At 46.9% G+C, this 20966-nt stretch overlaps 3 protein-coding genes and 1 long non-coding RNA gene across 14 annotated transcripts; 2 read left to right on the top strand and 2 right to left on the bottom strand.

The window, feature by feature from the left end:
- Positions 1–2726: 2726 nt before the first annotated feature.
- Positions 2727–5753, bottom strand: LOC125550843 (uncharacterized). Of its 5 annotated transcripts, none has more exons than XM_048713952.2 (4): positions 5155–5732; positions 4829–4977; positions 4084–4232; positions 2727–3347 (listed from the first exon to the last, which is right to left on the bottom strand). In XM_048713952.2, the coding sequence occupies exons 1-4, from the start codon at positions 5246–5248 to the stop codon at positions 3272–3274; spliced, it is 468 nt and encodes a 155-aa protein (XP_048569909.1). In that variant the 5' UTR covers positions 5249–5732; the 3' UTR covers positions 2727–3271. The 5 variants fall into 5 exon arrangements, 4 of the variants coding, with proteins under 4 accessions (XP_048569909.1, XP_048569904.1, XP_048569906.1 ...); XM_048713947.2 differs by having other exon boundaries at positions 4836–5034; positions 5155–5730; XM_048713949.2 differs by having other exon boundaries at positions 4836–4977; positions 5155–5716.
- Positions 5754–6651: 898 nt separating this feature from the next.
- LOC147974914 (uncharacterized) lies at positions 6652–7896 on the top strand. Its single transcript, XM_087520196.1, has 3 exons — positions 6652–7083; positions 7135–7252; positions 7391–7896. The coding sequence occupies exons 1-3, from the start codon at positions 6652–6654 to the stop codon at positions 7894–7896; spliced, it is 1056 nt and encodes a 351-aa protein (XP_087376322.1).
- Positions 7897–8660: 764 nt separating this feature from the next.
- Positions 8661–20045, bottom strand: LOC147974915 (uncharacterized). The gene is made up of 2 exons (XM_087517849.1): positions 19402–20045; positions 8661–9003 (listed from the first exon to the last, which is right to left on the bottom strand). Exons 1-2 carry the CDS (start codon positions 19612–19614, stop codon positions 8881–8883), a joined length of 336 nt encoding a protein of 111 aa, XP_087373975.1. The 5' UTR covers positions 19615–20045; the 3' UTR covers positions 8661–8880.
- Positions 13802–18947, top strand: LOC125550844 (uncharacterized). Of its 7 annotated transcripts, none has more exons than XR_015600419.1 (10): positions 13803–14221; positions 14340–14509; positions 14647–14689; positions 14818–14915; positions 15029–15157; positions 15232–15364; positions 15463–15614; positions 16782–16998; positions 18187–18336; positions 18604–18947. It is a non-coding gene; the product is annotated as an uncharacterized LOC125550844 (long non-coding RNA). The 7 variants fall into 7 exon arrangements; XR_007301942.2 differs by having other exon boundaries at positions 16791–16998; XR_007301943.2 differs by having other exon boundaries at positions 13802–14221; positions 15463–16998; positions 18596–18947.
- Positions 20046–20966: the final 921 nt, after the last annotated feature.

Genomic DNA, 20966 nt, shown 5'->3' on the forward strand with positions numbered 1-20966 from the left:
GGCACACCTCAACATGCAAACCTGCACACGAATTTTCATTCTACTATGCTATTTACATTTAGTAATTACTTTGCAATACGATAATCAAACACAATTAAACATATGCATTTTTTAGTTTTAGTTATTTATATTATTAATCCAAATAATCATGTTCCATAGAATTAAATATACTACAAAATATTTTCGCAACAACGTGGGGTATCAATCATGTTCCATACAATCAAATATATTACAAAATATTTCCACAACAACGTGCAAGGTATCGTTTAGTTTTAAACAATTTTCCATCACGCATATGAAAAGGCACATCTCAACATGCAAACACGCATAATAATTTTCATTATATTATGCTATTTACATTTAATAAATATTTTACAACTATATAATAATCAAAGACAATCAAACATATACTCACTCTAGTGTCAAAAAACATATATTTTGATACATAGTGTCAAAAAACGTCTTGTATTTTGATACGGAGGGAGTTTAGTTATCATATACTCCAAATATTCATGTTCCATACAATCAAATATATTGCAAAATATTTCCGCAACAATGTAAAGGGTATCTAGTTTTAAATAATTTTCGGAAATTTTATAGCATGAAACGTCATATCTTGTTTCTACCAACATGCGGGGCTCACTTGCACAAATTATGGACCGTAGTTGTCCCTTACCCTTGGGCACACGGACAACGCCAAATTGAGAAACAGTAAAACGGAGCCACCTACGGCCTCTCTCAGCGATTTGAGCCTGTCCACCATCAGATCCTTCTACTGAGCGCTCCAGATCTCTTGATCGTTTAACCACTCGCGTGCAACGTATTTTTTCACCAGTCACCGTGCAACCAGCGTGGCCCACTGTAACTGGGCTGCTGCTCCGCAGACCAACTGGGGCGATTGCTCCTTAATCGGGCCAACTGGGGAAAACGTAAATAGGCCCAGAAAAGTGGATAAACGAGGTCGCCCATGTTTTCCGTCTTCCTCACGAGATGTTGCTGGATGCGTTCATCCTTACGGCGGCGGGGGCGACGACGGCGGCGGTGGAGGCAGCTCGTACGCCCTTTGAGTGGAGATGCGTGATATATGTCCTAGGGTTCTGTTTCCTTGTTCCTTAGGTTGGTTGTCCTTTGTTGCAGATATCCTGTTCTTTTTTCTTTATTTCCTCAGCCTGGATAGGGAGCTTCATCCCTGCTGTAGTTGTAATTCGGCTATTGATATACACTGTTTGTAAATTGCTTCAGGCAAAACTGGCTCAGCGGGCTCCGGGTGGTGATGGCGGGGGTGTTCTTTCTTGCTCTACATGTTGATAGGTTTTTGCTCCGTTTTTAGTGATGAAAAAGTGAGTTCATTTTTAAATCTTGTGTGAGAGAAGGCCAAGAACATGTACTTTTTTTACGGGAACAAGAACATGTACTTAAATTATGAATATGCATAGTTATGTGATATTGGAATTCATGCTGAATTCATAGAAATAGTATGTGATTTTTGATATTTTCTATCTCCTGTTTGCATGAAATTCTCCAAGTGACCATGGATTCGGTCAGGCCTAATTTGGACCAGCTTGGATTTGAATTTTGCGCTGATCAAGTGTTGCTGATGTTTTATATCCTTTATTATTGGAATCTCATAGATGTGAACCAATGTTTGTTTCCTTCACAATTTTTTCCAAAGTTTCTATGTATTTTTTATACACACAATTTATTCTTGCAAGTGCTGTGTCCCTTTCTTGAGAGTATATAAGTGCACAATTAATTCCTGAAAGTAGGTGTTCATGTTACCGAGCCATGTATTCTTGAAACTATTATATTACGTGGAGTACATGTTGAGTTCCCATGTCTTACCAATATTCTCCTTTTGGGATATAATTTTGCTAAGATAGCTTGACTAAAGTGGAGATTGCTTGATCTATCGTTTTTAAGCTTTTGAAGGTAACTCGTTTTCAACAAGTAGTGTAGGACACTGGTGAAGTCGAAGCCGTTTGTTATCTCAGAAACATGTCTCCATATATTTTGACAAGTCCAAGTTGTCCAATTTTTCTCATATGATTGTACCCCACTGGGTTTATTTCCATGTAGTTATATTATTTGTTGTCAATATGGGCGGGCGCGGCATAGCACGCTTTCATGTTCTAGTATCAAATAATTTCGTGGAAACTATAGTGTGAAAGCTCTACTTGTAAGTTTCGGTTTGCCAATAAGGTCAAAGTAGATCCTCCGTATGTGGACAATGTTAGCCAACATTGAGTTTACTTTTAGCAAAACTAGCAAAAAGGGCCCGTGCGTTGCAACGGGAGAAAAAACTATCTCACGATGTTTGATATTGAGCATTTGTTCATACTAAGACCTAATACTCCCTCATGTCTAAAACGTCTTACAAAATTGAACACAGGGAGTATTAGATTGTCTTTCGGTCTAAGTCTCTTTAATTCTGCAGTTGTGCACACACCCTGAGTTTGATTAGGAGAAAACAAAATGAACCCACAGTACATACTCCATCTCCCCAAAATCCACAGGCTCCAGGAGTCACTGATTAGTATGTTTCCCAACACCACAACACAAGAAGGAATTAACTGGAAGTAGACCAAGAAAAACTGAACTAAGCACAGCCATGCTGCCACAAAAATTTAAATCTTGGTATGGTGTCATGATGCTTTTATATCAGTGTATATGCATTACATTTAATATACAAAGAAAATGAAAATCCGACAAACCCACTTCTGGAGGCCTAGCACCAATGAACATCACCATTATTATTATTTTTCTTCGGTAGTGGGATAGAATTATCACTGAGATGTGATGTACCTTCTAAAGGAACTGGAACCAACTAATCAATCTGCAAACTACCATTTGTCAGAATGCTAGAGAAATGCTACATTTCAAGATACAATGCAGAAGTGTAGAATGTTAGGACTTCTCCTACAGTTTTTGTTATAAAAAAAGTATGTTGGGACATAGCAAGTTGAAATCATCCGACATACAAACAGTCAGTTAGGATCAAAGGCGTACTACTTTTTTATGAGGTTCATAAGCATCTATCTAGAATCCCACTCCGAAGAATTATGTAGAGCCAAAGGGGGTCCGAACAAAGAATCTCATGTGCTAATAAATTTTGACAAACCTATATCCATACTAATAATCTTTCCAGCGAGTACTAACAAAGAATTAGGAAATTGTCCCGTTGAATAATGAAAAGCAAAAATGGAAGATGATAGGTTGTTCATATGCACTTGATCTTTCCACCAAAACCAAACATCATCCATCTTCGGCAGCTTCAAGTTCTGTTGTAATACTGATTCCTCTGCACCAATAATCTCATCTCTACCACACAATTGACATGTTTTATCTCCCTGAAAACATCGTTTGAATAAATTGACTTTAGTTAGTATGTTGATTTTTTCAAAACCAGACATGAAAAACTTTAATTTTCAGGGGAAGCTTCACTTTCCAAAGAAATTTATCTAGAAATTAATATTTCTCAAGTTCATTCTCTTGTACAGATAGCTAACAGAAAAAATCCCACCAGAAGTATAATTAAATCTTTATCAATGCAGAAATTGACACCTTCACAAGTAGCTTGGAGGCTGTTTCACAATTTTAAAATATCACACCGTCCATGTACTTTGCGCTGACTCCCAGCAATTTGTAAGAATCTCAGCAATAGATGCCCTTTGCTAAAAGCAAATGTTGTGCACCCTAGGGATAAGACTGCGTAAAAGGTTCACAATCCACAAATCTTTCGATCACCTGCTTGTTTCTAGTTCTGGGATTAGTTAACTCAGTTACCAGCGAAGTAATTTCAGGCTTTCTACTTTACACAATACCAATCGAATTCATCAGAGAGTATCTTTGTACCTACTCTACCACGAAGAAGCTAGGTAATTTAGCAAAAAAGGCAACTGTGTAAAAACACATTAGTGCTAGTTTCATTGGAATCTGATTCCTTCCCACCACTGTTGGAGTCTACAATGCATCGGTTGACAAGTTTAGTGGCAGTGCCCATCAGGTAGCTAGCAGGTTGTACTTTATTTAGAGAAGGGGGTGACACAAGAATAGTTCTGTTAGGAAAGAAAGAGGGAGGAATACCATCTCAGAGTAGTTAGAGCCGCGCCACTCCATGGGTACGGCAGCAGCGATGCAATCGGTGGACGTCCAAGAGTCCTCCTTGACACCATCGCCATCCCGGACTCTGCTTCCATACCCATGAGCCAATGGCGGCTGCTCAGCCTCAAGGGCTGCGAGTCATAATCACCAAATAACAATTAAAAATTAATTATTTCTATGCAAGTCTACATATATATTTTAGTGGCTTTTGCAGAGTTCATAGCTCCAATATATCTATAGGGAAGCTTACAAAAACAATAATCATATCATACTAACTTCACAAAATTGGTTCAAAAGATTGTATGGTGAGAACAGCTTATAGGATTTATTTTACATGGTTGATGACTTCGAGCACGCAACAAGAACTCCATACATTTTGTTCAAGTATTGATTCAACAAATGTTTTGTGTGTGCTCCTTTTATCATGAAACCATAACTGGACATGTAGTAAAAGTCCCCTAGAAATCAAATTTCTAAACTGCACATCATGTAACATTGATGAGTATGTAACAGTAAAAAATTCTTATTTTGTGGAAGGGACATGATTTATTTTACTACCTAAGGTCAGCCCGCTATATCAGCACAATAGGGCAAGAAACCAAAATCATAACAGAGAGATAGAAGGGATTGTGAAATTCCAAAACACAATCAGTCTATCGTGAAACATAAAATTAGTAAACAAATAAGTAATGAACTTGTACAAGAAATAAGGAACGAGAAAGAGAACCATATACTTTGGCGATATGTTGTACCCAATATCAACCATCTTCCTGGTGTGCAGCTTGATGCAGGGGCGGTGGAGAAATAGCAATTTGTCAAACACCATGAGGGCATTGACTCTAACCAAGAAATTAGAGTGGAAGAGTACGAATCCACCTGCAGAACGTGTACTCGTAGAGTGTTATGCTGCCTGGCCTGACACCACACCATCCTCTATCGAAGAGTCAACGCCATTGAGCTAATTTAGGAGGAGCAGTGGGGTTGAGGGGCAGAAGTTCAGCAGCATGGTGCGAGACAGGAGCTGCGCTATAGAACCACGTAGAGGAGACTGACCTTGTGTAGGAGCAGCATCCGCGGCCTCAGGGCACTCCACTGGGGCGCCATAGCGACAGGAGGGCTCCGCGTCGTCGCGCACCCAGCCGTTCATGGCGCTGTCGTCCGCTCGCACCTGCAAAGGATTTCGCAACGCCGTGTCGTATCCCTTCGTCAGCCGCGCCCGTCGGTCGTCGCCCTGCTCCGGCGAGCTCCTGCCTAGGTCGTCGCACCTTCCTTCCTTTGTCGCTTGTCGCTTCTTCTCTCCTCACCTCCTTGTCTCGTTTCTGCCCGAGAAGCCGCGCTCCGGCCTTCCTCGCCGTCACCGGCGACACCCCCGCGCCGCCCACCTTCGAATCCGCCTCCCCAGCCCCTGACGCGCACGGATCCGGCCCCTCCAAGCTCCAGCCGCCGCCGCCCTGGGCACTTCCTCGTCCCTTACCTCTGGCCGCCGCCTCCCCTCCTGTTTTTATATGTAGGCGTGGTAGATTGATCTCGATGGACGTCGACTCGGTTCCGTCTCGTGTCCTTGATCAACGCCTTTTTCCTGTTCGTGGAGATTCTTTTACGTACCAAAACGCTTCTTCCTGATTAATAACAGGAACAACGGAAAAGTCATGCGTGGAATAATGGAACAATGGAACAGTCGTGCGTGGCGGGTCATATGATCATATGAATACATGAATAGTACCATTTCAGATGTAGAAAATAATATAGATGAAAAAAACTGAAAGCGTAAATTCATAAAAAAAAAGCGTATTATGACGATGAACCCACGGAGTTAATCCGTACTTTATTATTATTATTAGGGATAGATTTTGTGCGTCAACAAGAGGTAGCATAAATTCTAAATTGCAAAATTTTGTAGAGTGAACACGCCCATGCAAGTCTTCCACGAGCTGATCATTCAATCTCAGGAATAAGGCCAACTCCATCGACCCCATCTTATCCGGATGCATCCGTTTGAGATAGAACGGACGAATAGCGCGGCCCAACACATGGCCTCAAACGGACAAATGTTCGGATTCCGTCCGTTTTCGACTCATCTCAGCCCAAACTTGCATCGAATTTGGGATAAAACGGACATCGCGCGGACGGGCTCGCCGCACGCCCTTGTCCCCCCCCCATGGCCCGCCTGTCGGGGACACTAGTAGTCCCTTCGCTTCCAACCCTTTCACCCCTCTCCCCGCCCCGACCCGCCGCTATTCTCTGGTCGCCTCCTCACCGTGCAGCCCCTGACCGTCCATACCAAACGACGTCTCGACATGACTGCCACCACGCCCGCGCTTTCATCGTGGTTTTGGACGTCGATCGGATGAGGTTTGGCTGTCGTCGTGGCAGCCGGCGGCAGAGGGGATACGACCATTGGCGACGTACCACGGCGGCCGCGGCAGCTTTCGACGAGTGCTCCAGAGCGGCTAGTACCCGGCCGCCAACCACCCCTGCTGCATCAAGGTGATCATCGCGACCTCGTTGCCACCACGACCGCAAGGTATTCGATACTTTGCTCACAAAGGTATGGACAGTGAAGATGAGTTTTTCTTCCACCACTTTATTTGTTCATCGGACGATTCGTCGTCGGATTATGAAGATCTTGTGGTGGTTGCACTGGTCGTTCACGACCACATTCAACGACAGCTTTCTTGGTACAGGGGGTCACTCCCTGGCCATGCTCCCAACCTGAACCGCAACAGGAAGAGAGGCCACACCCTGCTCTATGCCGATTACTTTGCGAACACCCTGCTCTTCAAGCCGGATAAATTCCGTCGCCGTTTTCGAATGGCAAGGCATGTGTTCAATCGTATCCGAGAGGGAGCGGTTGCTCATGCCCCATACTTCGAGTGCAAGACGGATGCCCTTGGCAAGCTTGGATTCTCCTCTTACCAGAAATGCACCGCAGCCATCCGCATGCTTACATATGGAATTCCAGGCGATCTGGTGGATGAATATGTGCGTATGAGTGAGACAACATGTCTGATGTCAATGTACAAGTTCTGCTAGGCTGTGATCGAGGTGTTTGGCCCGGAGTACTTGAGGCAGCCAACTGCCGCTGATATAGAGAGATTGTTGGCGACCAACGCAGCTAGAGGCTTTACAGGCATGCTTGGCAGCATAGATTGTATGCACCAGGAGTGAAAGAACTGTCCATTTGCTTGGCAGGGCCAGTACAAGGGGCATGTCAAAGCGTGCACTATCATATTAGAAGCGGTGGCTTCGCAGGATCTTTGGATATGGCATTCTTTCTTCGGCATGGCAGGTTCTCACAATGATATCAACATGCTGCAGCGTTCTCCAGTCTTCGCAAGGCTTGCAGAAGGCCACTCCCCACTTGTCAACTTTGAGATCAACGGCCACCAGTACAACAAGGGATACTATCTAGCTGATGGTATATATCCTCAGTGGTCAACTTTTGTGAAGACAATCTCGAAACCCCAAGGTGAGAAGAGAAAGAGATTTGCCCAAATGCAAGAGAGTGCTAGAAAGGATGTGGAACGTGCTTTTGGTGTGCTTCAATCTCGGTGGGGTATCATTCGGAACCCTGCACTATCATGGGATGAAACGAAGCTTTGGAAGGTGATAAGTGCTTGTGTGATCATGCACAACATGATCGTCGAGGACAAGCGTGATGAGAGTATCTTCGACCAAGGATTTGATCATCAATGTGAAAATGTTGAGCTCCTGCACCAAGAACCGGCCACATTTGAACAATTTGTTCAATTCCATTGTGAGCTGCGTGATTGGCACACTCATTTGGATCTTTAAAATGACTTGGTTGAGCACGTGTGGGATCATATTGGCAACCAATAGATGTATTGGTTCATTTTATGTTCATTCAAGACAATTTCGATTTGGTTGTAAAATTATTTTATTAGAGACAATTTCGATTGTGTTGTAAAACTATTTTTATTTTCAGACAATTAATATTCGGACGTGAAAACTAGTTTTGATATGAAAACATGGGCACTTTTAGCCTGGCGGATAGAATGGGGCAAACGGATGTGGTCGCGTGCTGGGCGCATGACTACCGCATCCGAGGACAGGCTTGAACACTTCTCTATCGCCCTATCCAAAGGGACAAAATCCGGTCAAATTGGGCGTCCGTTTAAGATCACGCGGTGGAGTTGGTCTAATGTACTGTATGCCAAAGTCGATTGCACGATTGTGGTGTGGCTGCGCAGTGAAACGGTGAGGCGGCGAGGCCGTGGTGGCGGCGTTGCGTTATCAGATTGAGTTTGGCACAATTTGTCACGTGTCGGCGTGGATGGGGTCTGCGACATTGCTTCGTGCGTGTGGCTACGCTGCTGCAGACCTGCAGTGTCCGGTGGCTGGGCATTACTTGACAAAGGACACTGTATTCTACAGTATAATTCTAACAACAAAAATGGTGTGATCAGCACACGGCATGCTGTTGACACTCCTTGGAGCAGAGCAACCCCCTGACCAAATCATATCCAATTGCTTTACTCAGCATTTTTGGAATACATCAACATAAGCCCCTAGGTTAAACAGAATAAATCTTTCGATAAACGCACTGACATGCGCTTAATGTCTTACATATATTATTAACACGACATATGTTCAGACACAAGATCGATGAAGAAACAAAAGACTGAAAATTGATTTGTCTGACGGAGGCGGGACATATCGGATGTCCAATAATGAGCAGAAAATAAAGCAAGTTAAGCCAAAGTATAGACCATGTATTCAATTGGCCCAATGTTGGTGGTTTTGGAAGGCTTTGACACATCACGCCAATGTGCTCCACATCGCGCCAATGAAAAAGGCCATCAATATGGCCACAGAATATATCAAACGACCATGTCCTTTAAATAAATCGACAACAAGCAACCACAGTAGGACCGACAGTGCCTGCAAAGCCGGGGAAAGTGTCAGTACAGCACATTGCAAGAATGCATATATGCACGCAGTAATTAGATGTCACACTCCAGTTAATGATCGAGGAGGATTAGAGTACAACACAATAATAGTCTAGAACTTTTTGCAAGAAAAGAACTTAGAATTCGCGGATTATAATAGGAGGTAATTGACTATGTGTAGTTTGATTTTGATATAGTAGAAACCAATATTAGATCAAAGAGCTTGTTGATTTTAGAGTGGATTCTGTTGTCAGGTAAACAACGGTAGACATGCACTACTATTACAATGGAATTGAAGGGGGTAGTTTTTTTTCGAATAGAAAGGGGTGGGAATTGTTTAAAATAAAACCGAGATGATTTTCCTGATTTGTATCCTGCATCGTCTGCCTCGACTTCTGTAGTTTTAGGGTTATGGAGGCACGATAGATTCCGGCCCTTATTGGTGGGAGGGCTTCTACTTCGATTTTAGGTGTTTTTTAGTCTGTTTAGGGTTTGTGTCTTGCTGAGAAAGGCAATGTGGCGGTGGCTCCCTGAAGATGGAATAAACTTCTCCCCACCTAGCCCTTGTCCCAACAGTGCGTCTTCCGTCATCGAAGAGCGTGTGAAGGTGTGTCTTCGGTGAATCTTGTGGGATTCCGTCAGTGTTTGTTTTCGGTGGATCTGCGCGGATTCGGTCTTCGTTCATGTGTCTATAGGATGGATCCTTTGATATACGCTTCTCTTCATTATCTACAATTGCTGCTCTAGTGCACCGGTCCTTCTCTCGAAACAGACTTCTGCCCCGCTTTATTATAGATAAAGCAAAAACCGAACAAAGAATATGTCCAAACAATATAAGGTCGTGAGGTCATCCTCATACAATGCTGATCCCAAAATAATTGGATTACACAGGAAGCAAACGACTACACTACCTAAAGGGACATAGGAAAATCTGAGTGCAACGTCATGCCATGCCCAGTAACACCTAAGCTTGACGGCAACCCCCTCAGGAGAGAATACAATGCTAAGTGTCACCGCTGCCGAGTCCACACCGGACAAGGGTCTTCACCCGAAACCGTGCCACAGATAGGAACACCACGAATAAGTCTTCAAGAAGAGAGTGGTGTCCGCAAGCGTCGCCGTCATCGGGGACAAAGCACAGAGCTTTCACTCAACAGCTCCCTGGTGCCACCACAAAGTCTCCAGGACAAGTGCGACGAAAACATATCGCCCCAAATCTGTATCGGGGTGACGCCACTACCAATGATAGAGAGTGTGCCCAAGCTATCTGCCGCTACACCTCTTTGCCGCTCACACGACCAAGAGGGAAAGCCACCACTACAAGCATGGCACTCGCCAGAGAGCCAACCATGTAGACTACCATCCCGGGCCGCCGCCCCGACATTCTTGTCCGAGACATCACCAACCGCCCACATCATGATGCACCAACTACAGTAGGAAGAGTAGAAGGCGCCTTTTTTCACACATAGACTGGCATTACGTACAAAATATGGGTCAACGCCTCCACGGTGCCGCCCATGCCTGCGTCTCTAGCCATTCCCGGGGGACCACGAAAGACACAACCCCATGACTACCGACGGTCGTCGCTGAGCAAGATCGCATGATGAAGCCCGTGGCCTTCGACGCCAATTAGCCTGACGGAGTAGCCATGTCCTGACCACCACCATCGACCACAGCACCCACAGGGAGAGAGACCTCACCGCCCGCGGGCACCACTGGGACCGAGCCCCCTATCGCCTACTGCGGAATAGGAGCTCCGACCCGCCTCGTGCACCAATCTGATCGACCTGAGAATGATTCCCAAGTCCTGACCATCTCCGCCGCGCGACCATCCCATGCCACTGGCCCGAACCTAGGCGAAGGGAGGAATCACCACCACCCGCACCCCGCAGCCTCCCGAGCCACTGTAGTGGCATGTTCTACAAGTGCAACCATGGTGCTCCCACCATGACGTTGTCATACACAGAGCAAAGCCAAGCCCCCAGGAAAGGGGAGCAACCACCGCCTGCAAGCATCCCGGGGCACCCGCAGCATAGGCCGCCAGATTTGGCCAACCCAGACCGGCCACCATGGCAGCCATGACCGTGAGCAGCCCCCAACACTAGAGCCACGGGCCAACCCAGGCGTGCACCACATGCACTACCCCGCCGCCGACACCCTCTCCCCCATGCGCTATGCCGCACCATGATAGCCGCGGCCAGGAATCACACCGCACCAGCCACTCGTAGCCCCCGCCGCCCCGCGACCAGTCGAGCCCACACAGCCACTACAGCATGAGCGGCCGCCCTCACCACTGGCACAACCGTCCACGACATCGCCGCCTCGCCTTGCACGAGCACCGCGGTTCTAGGTGGTTGCCGCATCCCATGATGCAGGGGACCCACTAAGGAGGAAGAGAGCTCCGACGCTTCCTACACCGACTGGGTTTTGCCCGATGGTGGCGAGAGTGGTGGGGCGGCAAGAAAGAGGTTGGAGGGGGCGTGTGTGCCAGGGTTCGCCACCTTTTCGCATGAGCTTGTCGGGCGAAGCGTTTTTTTTTCGTGCACTAGTTGTGTAGGTCCTTAGCATGATGACTTTTCGACTGAGTGCTACAACAAGGTCTATTAGGTTCCGATAAGAGAGGGATGACGACGGTGGCATGACTTTGGCTCGCTATGGTGATTATAGTCGTTGCTAGATGATCTATAAACATTGGATTTATAGTTCTAGCGTTCTTTTTATTGCCATCGTGTATGGTGTTTGATGAATCAATGGAAAATCTTTCCGAAAAATAAGATCATATGATTATCAAAAACAATACCACGTTGGATCGCTAGGAGACAAAGAGAGATCGAGCGATCCCTCGGCATGTCCACGTCATCACCCCCGTACTGTGCATGACAACCAATGGCGAGAGAGCTTTGTGCTAGCCAATTGGATGTGCAAGAGAGGGAGAGAAAACGCATCGGGTGGGGACAAGAGAGACAAAAGCAGTCCAATCCCACGCAGCTTCCTCTCTCTCGCATCTCCTTAGGGCATCTCCAGCCATTGGCCCTTCAGGAGGGGCAAAAAATTGCCCCCTGGGGGCGCACCGGCGCTAAACCGCGCACTGGGGGCGTGATGCCCCCCAGTCGCGCCTCCCACGGGTTTTTAAAAAAGTTAAATACGGCGCAAACACGACTCAAATTTAACGCAAACATCGGCGAGTTCGTTCAAATTTAAACATACTTTACAAAAAAAGGAAAAACTACCGCGGGCTACCCCCGCCGTCTCCCTCACCGCCCGCCTCGCCGCCCGCTCACGCGGTTCAACATGCCGAGGAGGCGGTAGAACCGCGTGTAGTCACCGCCGTCGTCGTCGTCGTCGCCCCCGCCAACGCCTCCGCCGTCCCTGCTACATCCCTCCCTTGGTTGGCGCGGCGGGTTGGACGGTCCGGGGGCGTCGTCGTCGTCGTCCCTGTCGAGGACCACGACGTCGTGCTCGTCCTCGCGCCCACGCTTGCGGGCGGCGATCTCCTCTAGGGCCCGGCGCTGCCGGACCATCTCGTCGCGGAGGTAGTCGTCCCGCGCCCACCGCAGGGCGTCCTCGTCGGAGAAGCCACGCCGGGCTATCTCCTCGTACTCCACGGGGAGGCCGTGCTCCGGCTTGGGCTCCGACTTGGGCTCGACGAGGACGAAACGGCCGGTGGGGGAGGCGTTGTCGCCAATGCGGACGCCGGAGCTGCGGGTGCGCGTGCTGATAGGCGCGCCCTGGGGCTCCGGCTTGATGGGGCGGAGGTGGAGGCAGGGGGAGCCGCCGGACGAGGAGGAGGACCCCCCGGTCTCCATGCGCCTCGGGGTCCAGGAGCTTCCCCGGCAGCGTGTGAAGGATGGGGGAGCGGGGTACTCGAGGCGCGGCATGTTGCCGCCCTCGATGTACTCGAGGACGGCCTCCAACGTGTGCCCGGGCATACCCCACCACCGACGCCGGCCGACGGCGTTGAGCCTGCTGGAGGGCTCGACGCCGTTGGTGGCCTCGAGCTGCTCGGCGTGACGGCGGCGGAAGTAGGGCTCCCAGAGCGGGCTGTCGGGGACGTACCATGGCCCCTCCCTTGCCGCACGCGGCAGGGACGAGCGGATGCGTGCGATCTCCGCACGCCGCGCCGCGCCGGTGGGTATCGGGGGCACCGGCACGCCGCCAGCGCTGATCCTCCACGCCTCGGGTACCCGCATGTCCGGCGGGACCGGATACTCGGCCTCGAAAAGAAGGCGAGTCTCGCTCTCGTGAAGATGGCGGCGGCCGAAGCCGTTCGCTGCCGCGCCGTCGCCTGGGAAGCGCTCGGCCATGGGTGCTGGAGACGGCGAGAGAGAGGAGAGGGAGGAACGACGACGGCGAGAGAGGGGAGAGGGAGGAACGACGACAGCGAGAGAGTACGAGTCGCCGAGTGCGCTGGGGCGCGTCTTATATAGGCCGAGGCGCCGCCCGTGCGCGAGCCGCCGTGAGTACGCGTGACGGGCGAGGGAGGGCGAGGGACGCGCGTCATCCGGTCTTCACTGCGCCGCCCGTGAGGCATCAATGGCGCAGGCTGACCGGCACGGCAGTGCGGCAGCTTTGGCATTGATTCGCCGCGGGAAACGAGGCGATGAGGACGACGAAGGGGCGAGAAGAGGGTAGAGTCGCTGACGCGGCGGGCCCGCGGCTGTTTCGCGCGCGCCTCCCAGCGCGCCGAGTTCGGCCTGGGTCCGTCGACGCTGTTTTCGGCCCAAGCTGGCGAAAATCGGGCTCCTGGGAGCGTGACTGGGCCGATTTTTCGGCGCCGGCGCAAAAAAAAACGCCTGAGGAGACCTTCCTGGACGCGGCTGGAGATGCCCTTATCTCCACCCGACCGGCGGCTAGGGTTCCGCCGGCGCCGCCAAACCCACCTCCACCATACCTTCTCCTCCAGCCTATCCCCACGGCCGCCCCAGGCTAGAAGGCGGGTACCGCCGTCACGAGCATGACCCCCTCCTCGCTGGCGGGCTCAGCAACGACTTCGTCTCCATCTGGAACCCATCGCCGGCGCGGCTGCCGCGGCCACCATCACATCCGACAGGAGCAGCTCGCAGCGGGTCTTTCTCGTCTCCATCTCCAAGCCACGCGAGCGCCGGCAGTGGCACAGAGCTGGCGGAGAAGGCGTCGGTGGTTGGATCTGCCGCACGGGAGGCGGCGGCGCGATGCGGCCTTGTCATACTCTTAGGCATCAGTGAAATCCGGTAGGAGCACTTTCTTACTCTACTTCTGTGGCAACTTCTTACTTCCCCTTGTCGCTGGTTTCTGTACGTCTCTCTACATCTGATAAGAGATGATTGACACTTTGTTTTATCATAACAGTTCTGCAATCTAGGAACAAGGCCAACTTCAGGAGCTGATTGAAGCTGCACTAAATTTAGCTGCAAAGTAACATCAAAACAATTGGTGGGCAGCCTCCTCCAGGAAGAAAATTACAGTTTGGATCAGGATCTGTAGTCCATAGGATGGTCAGGTCCTGATAGATTCAGAAGGTAAACAAATCTTTATATCTATTTTGCATCTAGGATTGATGAAGTAAATGATTTTTACATATGCTCATTTATTTGTGTAAGCTAATTAATGGTGCCTGCTGATGATAACTAATATCAAGTCTTTGATTCTTTTGTAGACCAGGTCATACCATCATGACTATGTTCGATTTGGATCCTTAGGTACATCAAATGTGTCTATCCAAGAGGAGCACAATTTTAGAGTGTTTCTTTATGGTTCTGATTCCCCACCCCCATGTTAATATCCCTGTATGATTACCACATTACAAGTCTTTTTTTATATCCAAAAGGGGGACTAGCAATCTACAGCATCAGAAGGATGATTCAGAAGCACACGAATGAAGCCAAGAATCGCAAACTGCAAGGCATCCTTTTTAAATTAGTGCAGGTTTGCAACATCTTACACTTGGTTTGATAAGAATTATTGCGCTTAACATTGTAGCTAGTAAGCACACACTTGAGACCGTTTCCCACCTTATCTGATTATGTCCTGTTTCTCAGGGCGAGGAAGAGTCGAGAGCAAAATAAGAGGGCTTTTACTATCCTATGTGATCTTCACCGTCGAAGGGTCTAGTTTGATTACTGCACATCAAATGCTATATGCGATGTTTGTTTCCATCCTTCTTCGAGGTGGATTTTTGTAAGGAAATGTAGGTGTCTACTGTTGGTTGCTTCCCATCTAAACAAGTGTATTCTACATGCAGGCTTATGACAGGTGCTATTTCATTGCTCATTGGGTATGAAAATGTTGAGCAAGAGGATGATAGTGATGCCAGCAGCGACGATGAAGCAATTCAAAACCCAAATATTATACTTAGTAAAGAGGATGTTTACAAGGTGATTTGGATGTTTCTGCATATTGGCGCTCTATTGATAGTATTTTAGATCTTATGGTTTCATTTGTCTCTTCTGATGCATTGTGTCAGTATGTGCAGAGCTAGATGCGGCGAAAGCTGCAGACGCCACGAGCGGCGGCGCCGTTCCTCGTGGTCTATTACCAATCGCCGCCGCCCGCAGTGGTTGCGCCGCTGCTATTTCGGTGACCAGCGGCTCACCCTCTTCTCGTCCGTCATGGCGCTCACAGGAGGTTATGTTCGAGATCTTAATAACTTTTTTTTCATGTGCTCACTATCGCTTGATTCCCTTCTATCAGATGTGGGATGGGCTGATTTGGATGGCCAAATACGGCCTGGCTGTGATCCAAACATTCTTATTTTGCATTGGATATGAGTCAAGTCCTCTATTCTTTATTTCCACCAGTGTGATTGTACTGATTTACTGATACCCTGTAGTTAGCATAAAGGGGAGCTTGCTTATCTGACAAAAGAATTTTATTATAAAGAGTTGTTGTATTGGGATTTTAGAATAAAGTGCTTCACTAGAAGTCCATAAGAAAAACTTTGGTACTTCATAGGATTGACTCTGGTACTGCTTCATAGGATTTCGGTGATATCATGATATAGTGCAAACTTTCATACTACTTATTTGATGAATGCTTCTACATATTTCTAGGCTGTGCATTTCTGTGTTTGATTACTGTATTTTCTCTCAAGCCCTGTTGGACTTGTATCATTTGTGTTATATGTCATGGAACTGAAACTAGCATTTTGGACATCCCTTGGACAATATTGTATACTCTGACTTCAATTCCATGAGAGTACTGAACTTGGCATTGAGAGTCATCCCATGGAACTGAAGTTGGCATTGATCTCTAAAAATAATATTAGTGTAAGCAACATAAAGAACATAATTTGTATATTCCGTCTTGTTTTACCTTTTACTGGAGTACTGTATTGATCCACACAATGGACAGACACATATAATTAAGCAATTAGCAAAAAAAGGCATTTAAGGCTTTGCTTGCATGGTCGAAATTACTGGTCGTGGAGGTCTTCAATAGCTTCCATAACTATATGAGAAAACTCTGCGAATTTCTGTCTCATTGTCTGGTTATATTCAGTTCACGTTTTGAAGTTCTATACTGCCTGGATGCTAAGAGGAGTTTTGTAGACATATTTGTTTTTTAGACATCACCCAGCGCCAGAGTTTAATTTTTTTATTCAACACTTTATTTGTGGAAATATATTTAACAGAGTTAATAACTGCAGAAAATTGGTAACACTGCACTCAGTTAAGATTATGAGATATCTGTTGTATGTATTATTTATCAATACTACCTCAATTTCTTCCTATCGTATTTGCATGTATCTCATGCTCTTACTAATGTTTTAGCCTTCTATATTTTGTTTCGAAGAGAGCTCAGGACAATGGCTATGAGGAGGATGAAGGCGCAGCTTCTACTTATTTATTGTCGCAAAAGGGTCACAAGAAGAAACACATTATGCAGCAGAGGATTAATGGTTTAGGACCATATGAAACTGACGTATCTTATGGTCCGCGATGTCCACCTCCTCTATTGCGGTGGAAGCCGGAAATGCTAGAAAAGCAGTGATGGAGAAGAGCTCACAGTGGTATGTTCTTGCTCACTTGCTCTCACAAGCCCCTCACGTTGATTAATTTTTCTCCTGTATGACTAAATTCATGTACTGAATCTTTGATTATCTAAGGGTCTCAATACTTATCCAACTCTGCTCTGCACTGATGGTTGCTCAATGATCGATCATCGCATGGTGCTCTGTCTTTTATTCTTATTGTCCTGATTAGTAAAATGGAGCAGGAGTTCCCTGGTTCCAACAGAGAGAAAAATCTAGATCAATTTCAGAATTAAATCCACTTGAACCTTCTGTGAATAAACATTCACCTTATGAAAAAAAGAATGCAAATCAAATTTTAATTTTATGTTCTGAGTCTAAGCAAACAAACAAATATATTGTTCTAGCAATAGCCCAAACGGATTCGATTATTCTTTCCTAGCAAAGTAAGATTGGCAAAAGGTACAAGAATGTTTCTGTTTCACGAGGAAATTAATTCGAAATCTGACAGAATCAGATATTGATCTATTGGATCTAAACAAAGTATATTAAGATATTGTTTCACGAGATATTTCTGTTTCACGATGTAGATTCAATTTTTTGGGAATTGCCCTTTTAAGATTCAGGATGCATGTGCACTGGGGAAACCAGGACCGTTGTTAGTGCAATAATTTATGCCTGCATATCCATCTAGGCATGATCACTTGATTGCATGAACTATGTCCCTGTGAACTCCTTACTATATTACTATGTGACTGTGCTAAGTTGATTATTGAAATGAGAGTACATCTTAATGTGTTATCTCATTTCTGTAATGTTGGGTTTTCATAATCCAACTATGTAAGAATAAATGCTACTGGTTTTTATGATTAATATGGATTTCAGTTGTCTAATGTTGCCCGTTTTCTAGCATCAAAATTTAAATTTCAATATTTTGGTATATTTGATGTAATCAGTGACAACCTTTGTTATGCTCTGACATTCCTTCACTTTTTAGGGGTTGCTTTCTTCTCCTTGATGGAGAAAGTTCTAATCTTAGTGAATTTAAAGCATACCTCCCATTTGTAGTATCATCCAGAGTTTGTAATAATGCCAAGAAGATGCCAAACAATATACAGTTGAAGATATCAACTCCAATGAATTACTAGCTAAAGACCTTTGAGAAATTTGGTCCAGTTTATAACAACATTTCCTTGTTAATTTTTCTATGCTGAATTTGACTGGTAGGTCTCAGTACAAAAATAGCTTATGTGCTACTGCAAGGTGATGCCAAAGCTGGCGAATTTTCAGCCTTTTTGGTGGCTTTGCTCCTCTTCTAAAGAAGTTACCTTCAGAGGAGACTGGAGAAGACATGGAAGCTACAGCCAATTTGCATTGGTAACTGATCATTAAATACCCATAGCACAACATCATCAGTAGTCAATAAGAGTAATTTGCTATCAACATTATTTCATCCATGACTATGAGATATATTAACTCATGAAAATAGCTGAATTGGATCGATTCTGAGAACATGAACCTCTTGCTTGTAAGCATACATAATCTGGAGTAGCATGGATGGCATGCCCTGTTATTTCATATTTGTCGCATGGTCTGACCTTTGATAGAAGAAGCTGATTTCTTTATCCCGTTTGAGGTATGTAGACCTGCCAAATTTTCTATGGAGTGCAGCGTCAGTCATTGCCAAGGTCCACGTCTACGTGGATGACCACTACTTCTGTGACACCCACGAGAGGGACATGGTCTACATTGAATACTACTCCAATAGCGAGTCAATGATGGCGCCGACGAGCAGCTGCTCGAGTAGGCGATGAGGAAGGCGAGCATCGGAACAGTGTAGCGCGGTGACAGTAATAAGAGTTATCTGTAATGCATTTTCCATGCCATCCGGCTGTATCTCTGTATGTCTTCTTTCTTGTGCTATAATATAAATACAAACATATGCAAGAAAAAACTATAATGGGTGGTCCGCATTATCTCTACAACCAGTTTAAGTTGTTCTGAACTTATAATTTCTCTGTTGCAATACATATACATGTGCACTAAGCCTCTTAGAGACCAAACAAGTCAGCTAAATGGGCAGCAACATGCCAGGCAGTGCACCATCATGCCTAGGATTGTTAGTAAACAGTTGACATAAGATCTGTGTAGAAAATTATATTTGTCGTTTATGGAATTATGTTGAATGGTTGCCAACAGAATGTTTGAAGAATTGCTTGTTTATTTGCTGAATTTGGTTCACTTTTTGATGAAAAGGAGCATTGTATGTAATGCATCAGTTGTGCATGCATGCATGTTATCAATCAGAGCTAAAATTCCATGGATAGGGCGTCACCTTACCTAGCACCGCACAAACTTTCTCTTAGGCGGTGCCACCGGGTGGCGCCCCAAACACTAGTATTAAGAATACAAATACAGCGGTCACATTCAGGATGAACTTACCCGGAAAAGGCACCGGGTGAGTTTGGCCTTCTCCTCCTCGAGGCTCGAGGTAACGAACGGACTCCTCACCGTCTCCCAGGGGATGGAGAAGCCCGTCGATGGCGCCGCTGCGCTGTCTCCGTCGGGTGCCGTTTCCGCGTCCAGCAGTGACGCCGCGAACTCTGATTCCTCACGCGCCTGGCCGCAAGCGCAGCCGCACGCGTCGCAGGGCATCGATGATGGCGGCGACGAGCGAGCGAGTTGCCCGGTTTGGAATCGTGGGAACTCTTGCTCCTTTTGCTAATCGTGGGCTAGATTTATTTTTATATTTTCTAGATTAGTTGTGGGCTAGATTTGTACTACTATTTCTTTATCTACTATCACTATAAAAGAAAAAGAGGACGGAGAACCAGATCATCCTATCCATCGAAACCTACAATCTGATGGTCTACATCCCTCCAGCATACTAAACGCGTTTTACACTTTAATTACCCACCATGCCATTACCGCCGCCGCTCTCCCATCGCGTGCGCATGCTCCCCACCTCGAGCGAACAGTTAAAAAAAGAGGAACGCGGCTACCATCCACGCACGCGCACCTCGAGCGAACAGTTCACCAAAAAAGGAACACGGCCACCATCCACCCACGCGCCGCCGCCAGCGCTCCTTTGCTGCCCCTCTGTCGTCGCCGCCGTCCGGAATAGCCCATCCTCGTCGGCGCCCGCAGCAGCAGCGGGCCCTGGCATTCCTTCGTCCTCGTCGCCGTCTGCAAATCCCGCACGGCCCCTGCCCCCCCCGACCATCCTCGCATGCTGACTGGGCGACTTGGCGGGCCGGCGGACCGGTGGACCTCCGCCTCCACGCGCCGGACGACCTCCGCCTGACCACCTCTTTCCCGACGTGCCGGCTGACTGGCGACCGCCTTCTCTACGCGCCGGCGGACCCCCGCCTCGACTTGTGCCGCCTCTACCTGTTTCCCGACGTGACGGCGGAATGACGGACCTTTGGCTCGACGTGTCGGCGGACCTCTGCCTCCCCAACCAGCTGAGCGAGCCTCCCTTTGGTTTTTTCTGGTATGGATTCCTTCCCCTCTCCGTGTGTGTCTACCACTATGTGCGTCCGTGCTCTGCGTGGGTGTTCTGCTTGTGCGTGTTCTCTGTCTGGATCGCTGGCATATGTGTGCTCCATTACTGAATGACAAATTTCTGAATTTTTGCAATGAACAATATTCACGTTCTTTCAGGCAGCTCGCCGGCATCCATAATGGTCTGCCATTTTAGAATTAATCAAGATTACCTTTCAGGCTTCTTCCGTTTCCTAGCTAATTCCCTCCTTGTAGGCCCTGTTGTGGTTTGAAATTGGACGTATACACCTGATCCTGTTTTTTCTACACCACCAACTTTACTGTTGATTAGAACTTAACTTCAGGATAAAAGCATGTATAACATGGAATGAGAGGAAGAAGGCTCTCAACTACGCATGTTGATTATACTGTTTAGCGTTAGCTCCATCAATACTGATACAGATAGGATTTCCTGTTGTAGACAGGTAAATATTTTGCAACTAATGTAATCTGGTAAATAAGCT

Source organism: Triticum urartu, chromosome 4A, assembly GCF_056163025.1.
Source record: "Triticum urartu cultivar PI428250 chromosome 4A, HENAU_Tu73, whole genome shotgun sequence".
NCBI classification, from domain to species: Eukaryota; Viridiplantae; Streptophyta; class Magnoliopsida; order Poales; family Poaceae; genus Triticum; species Triticum urartu.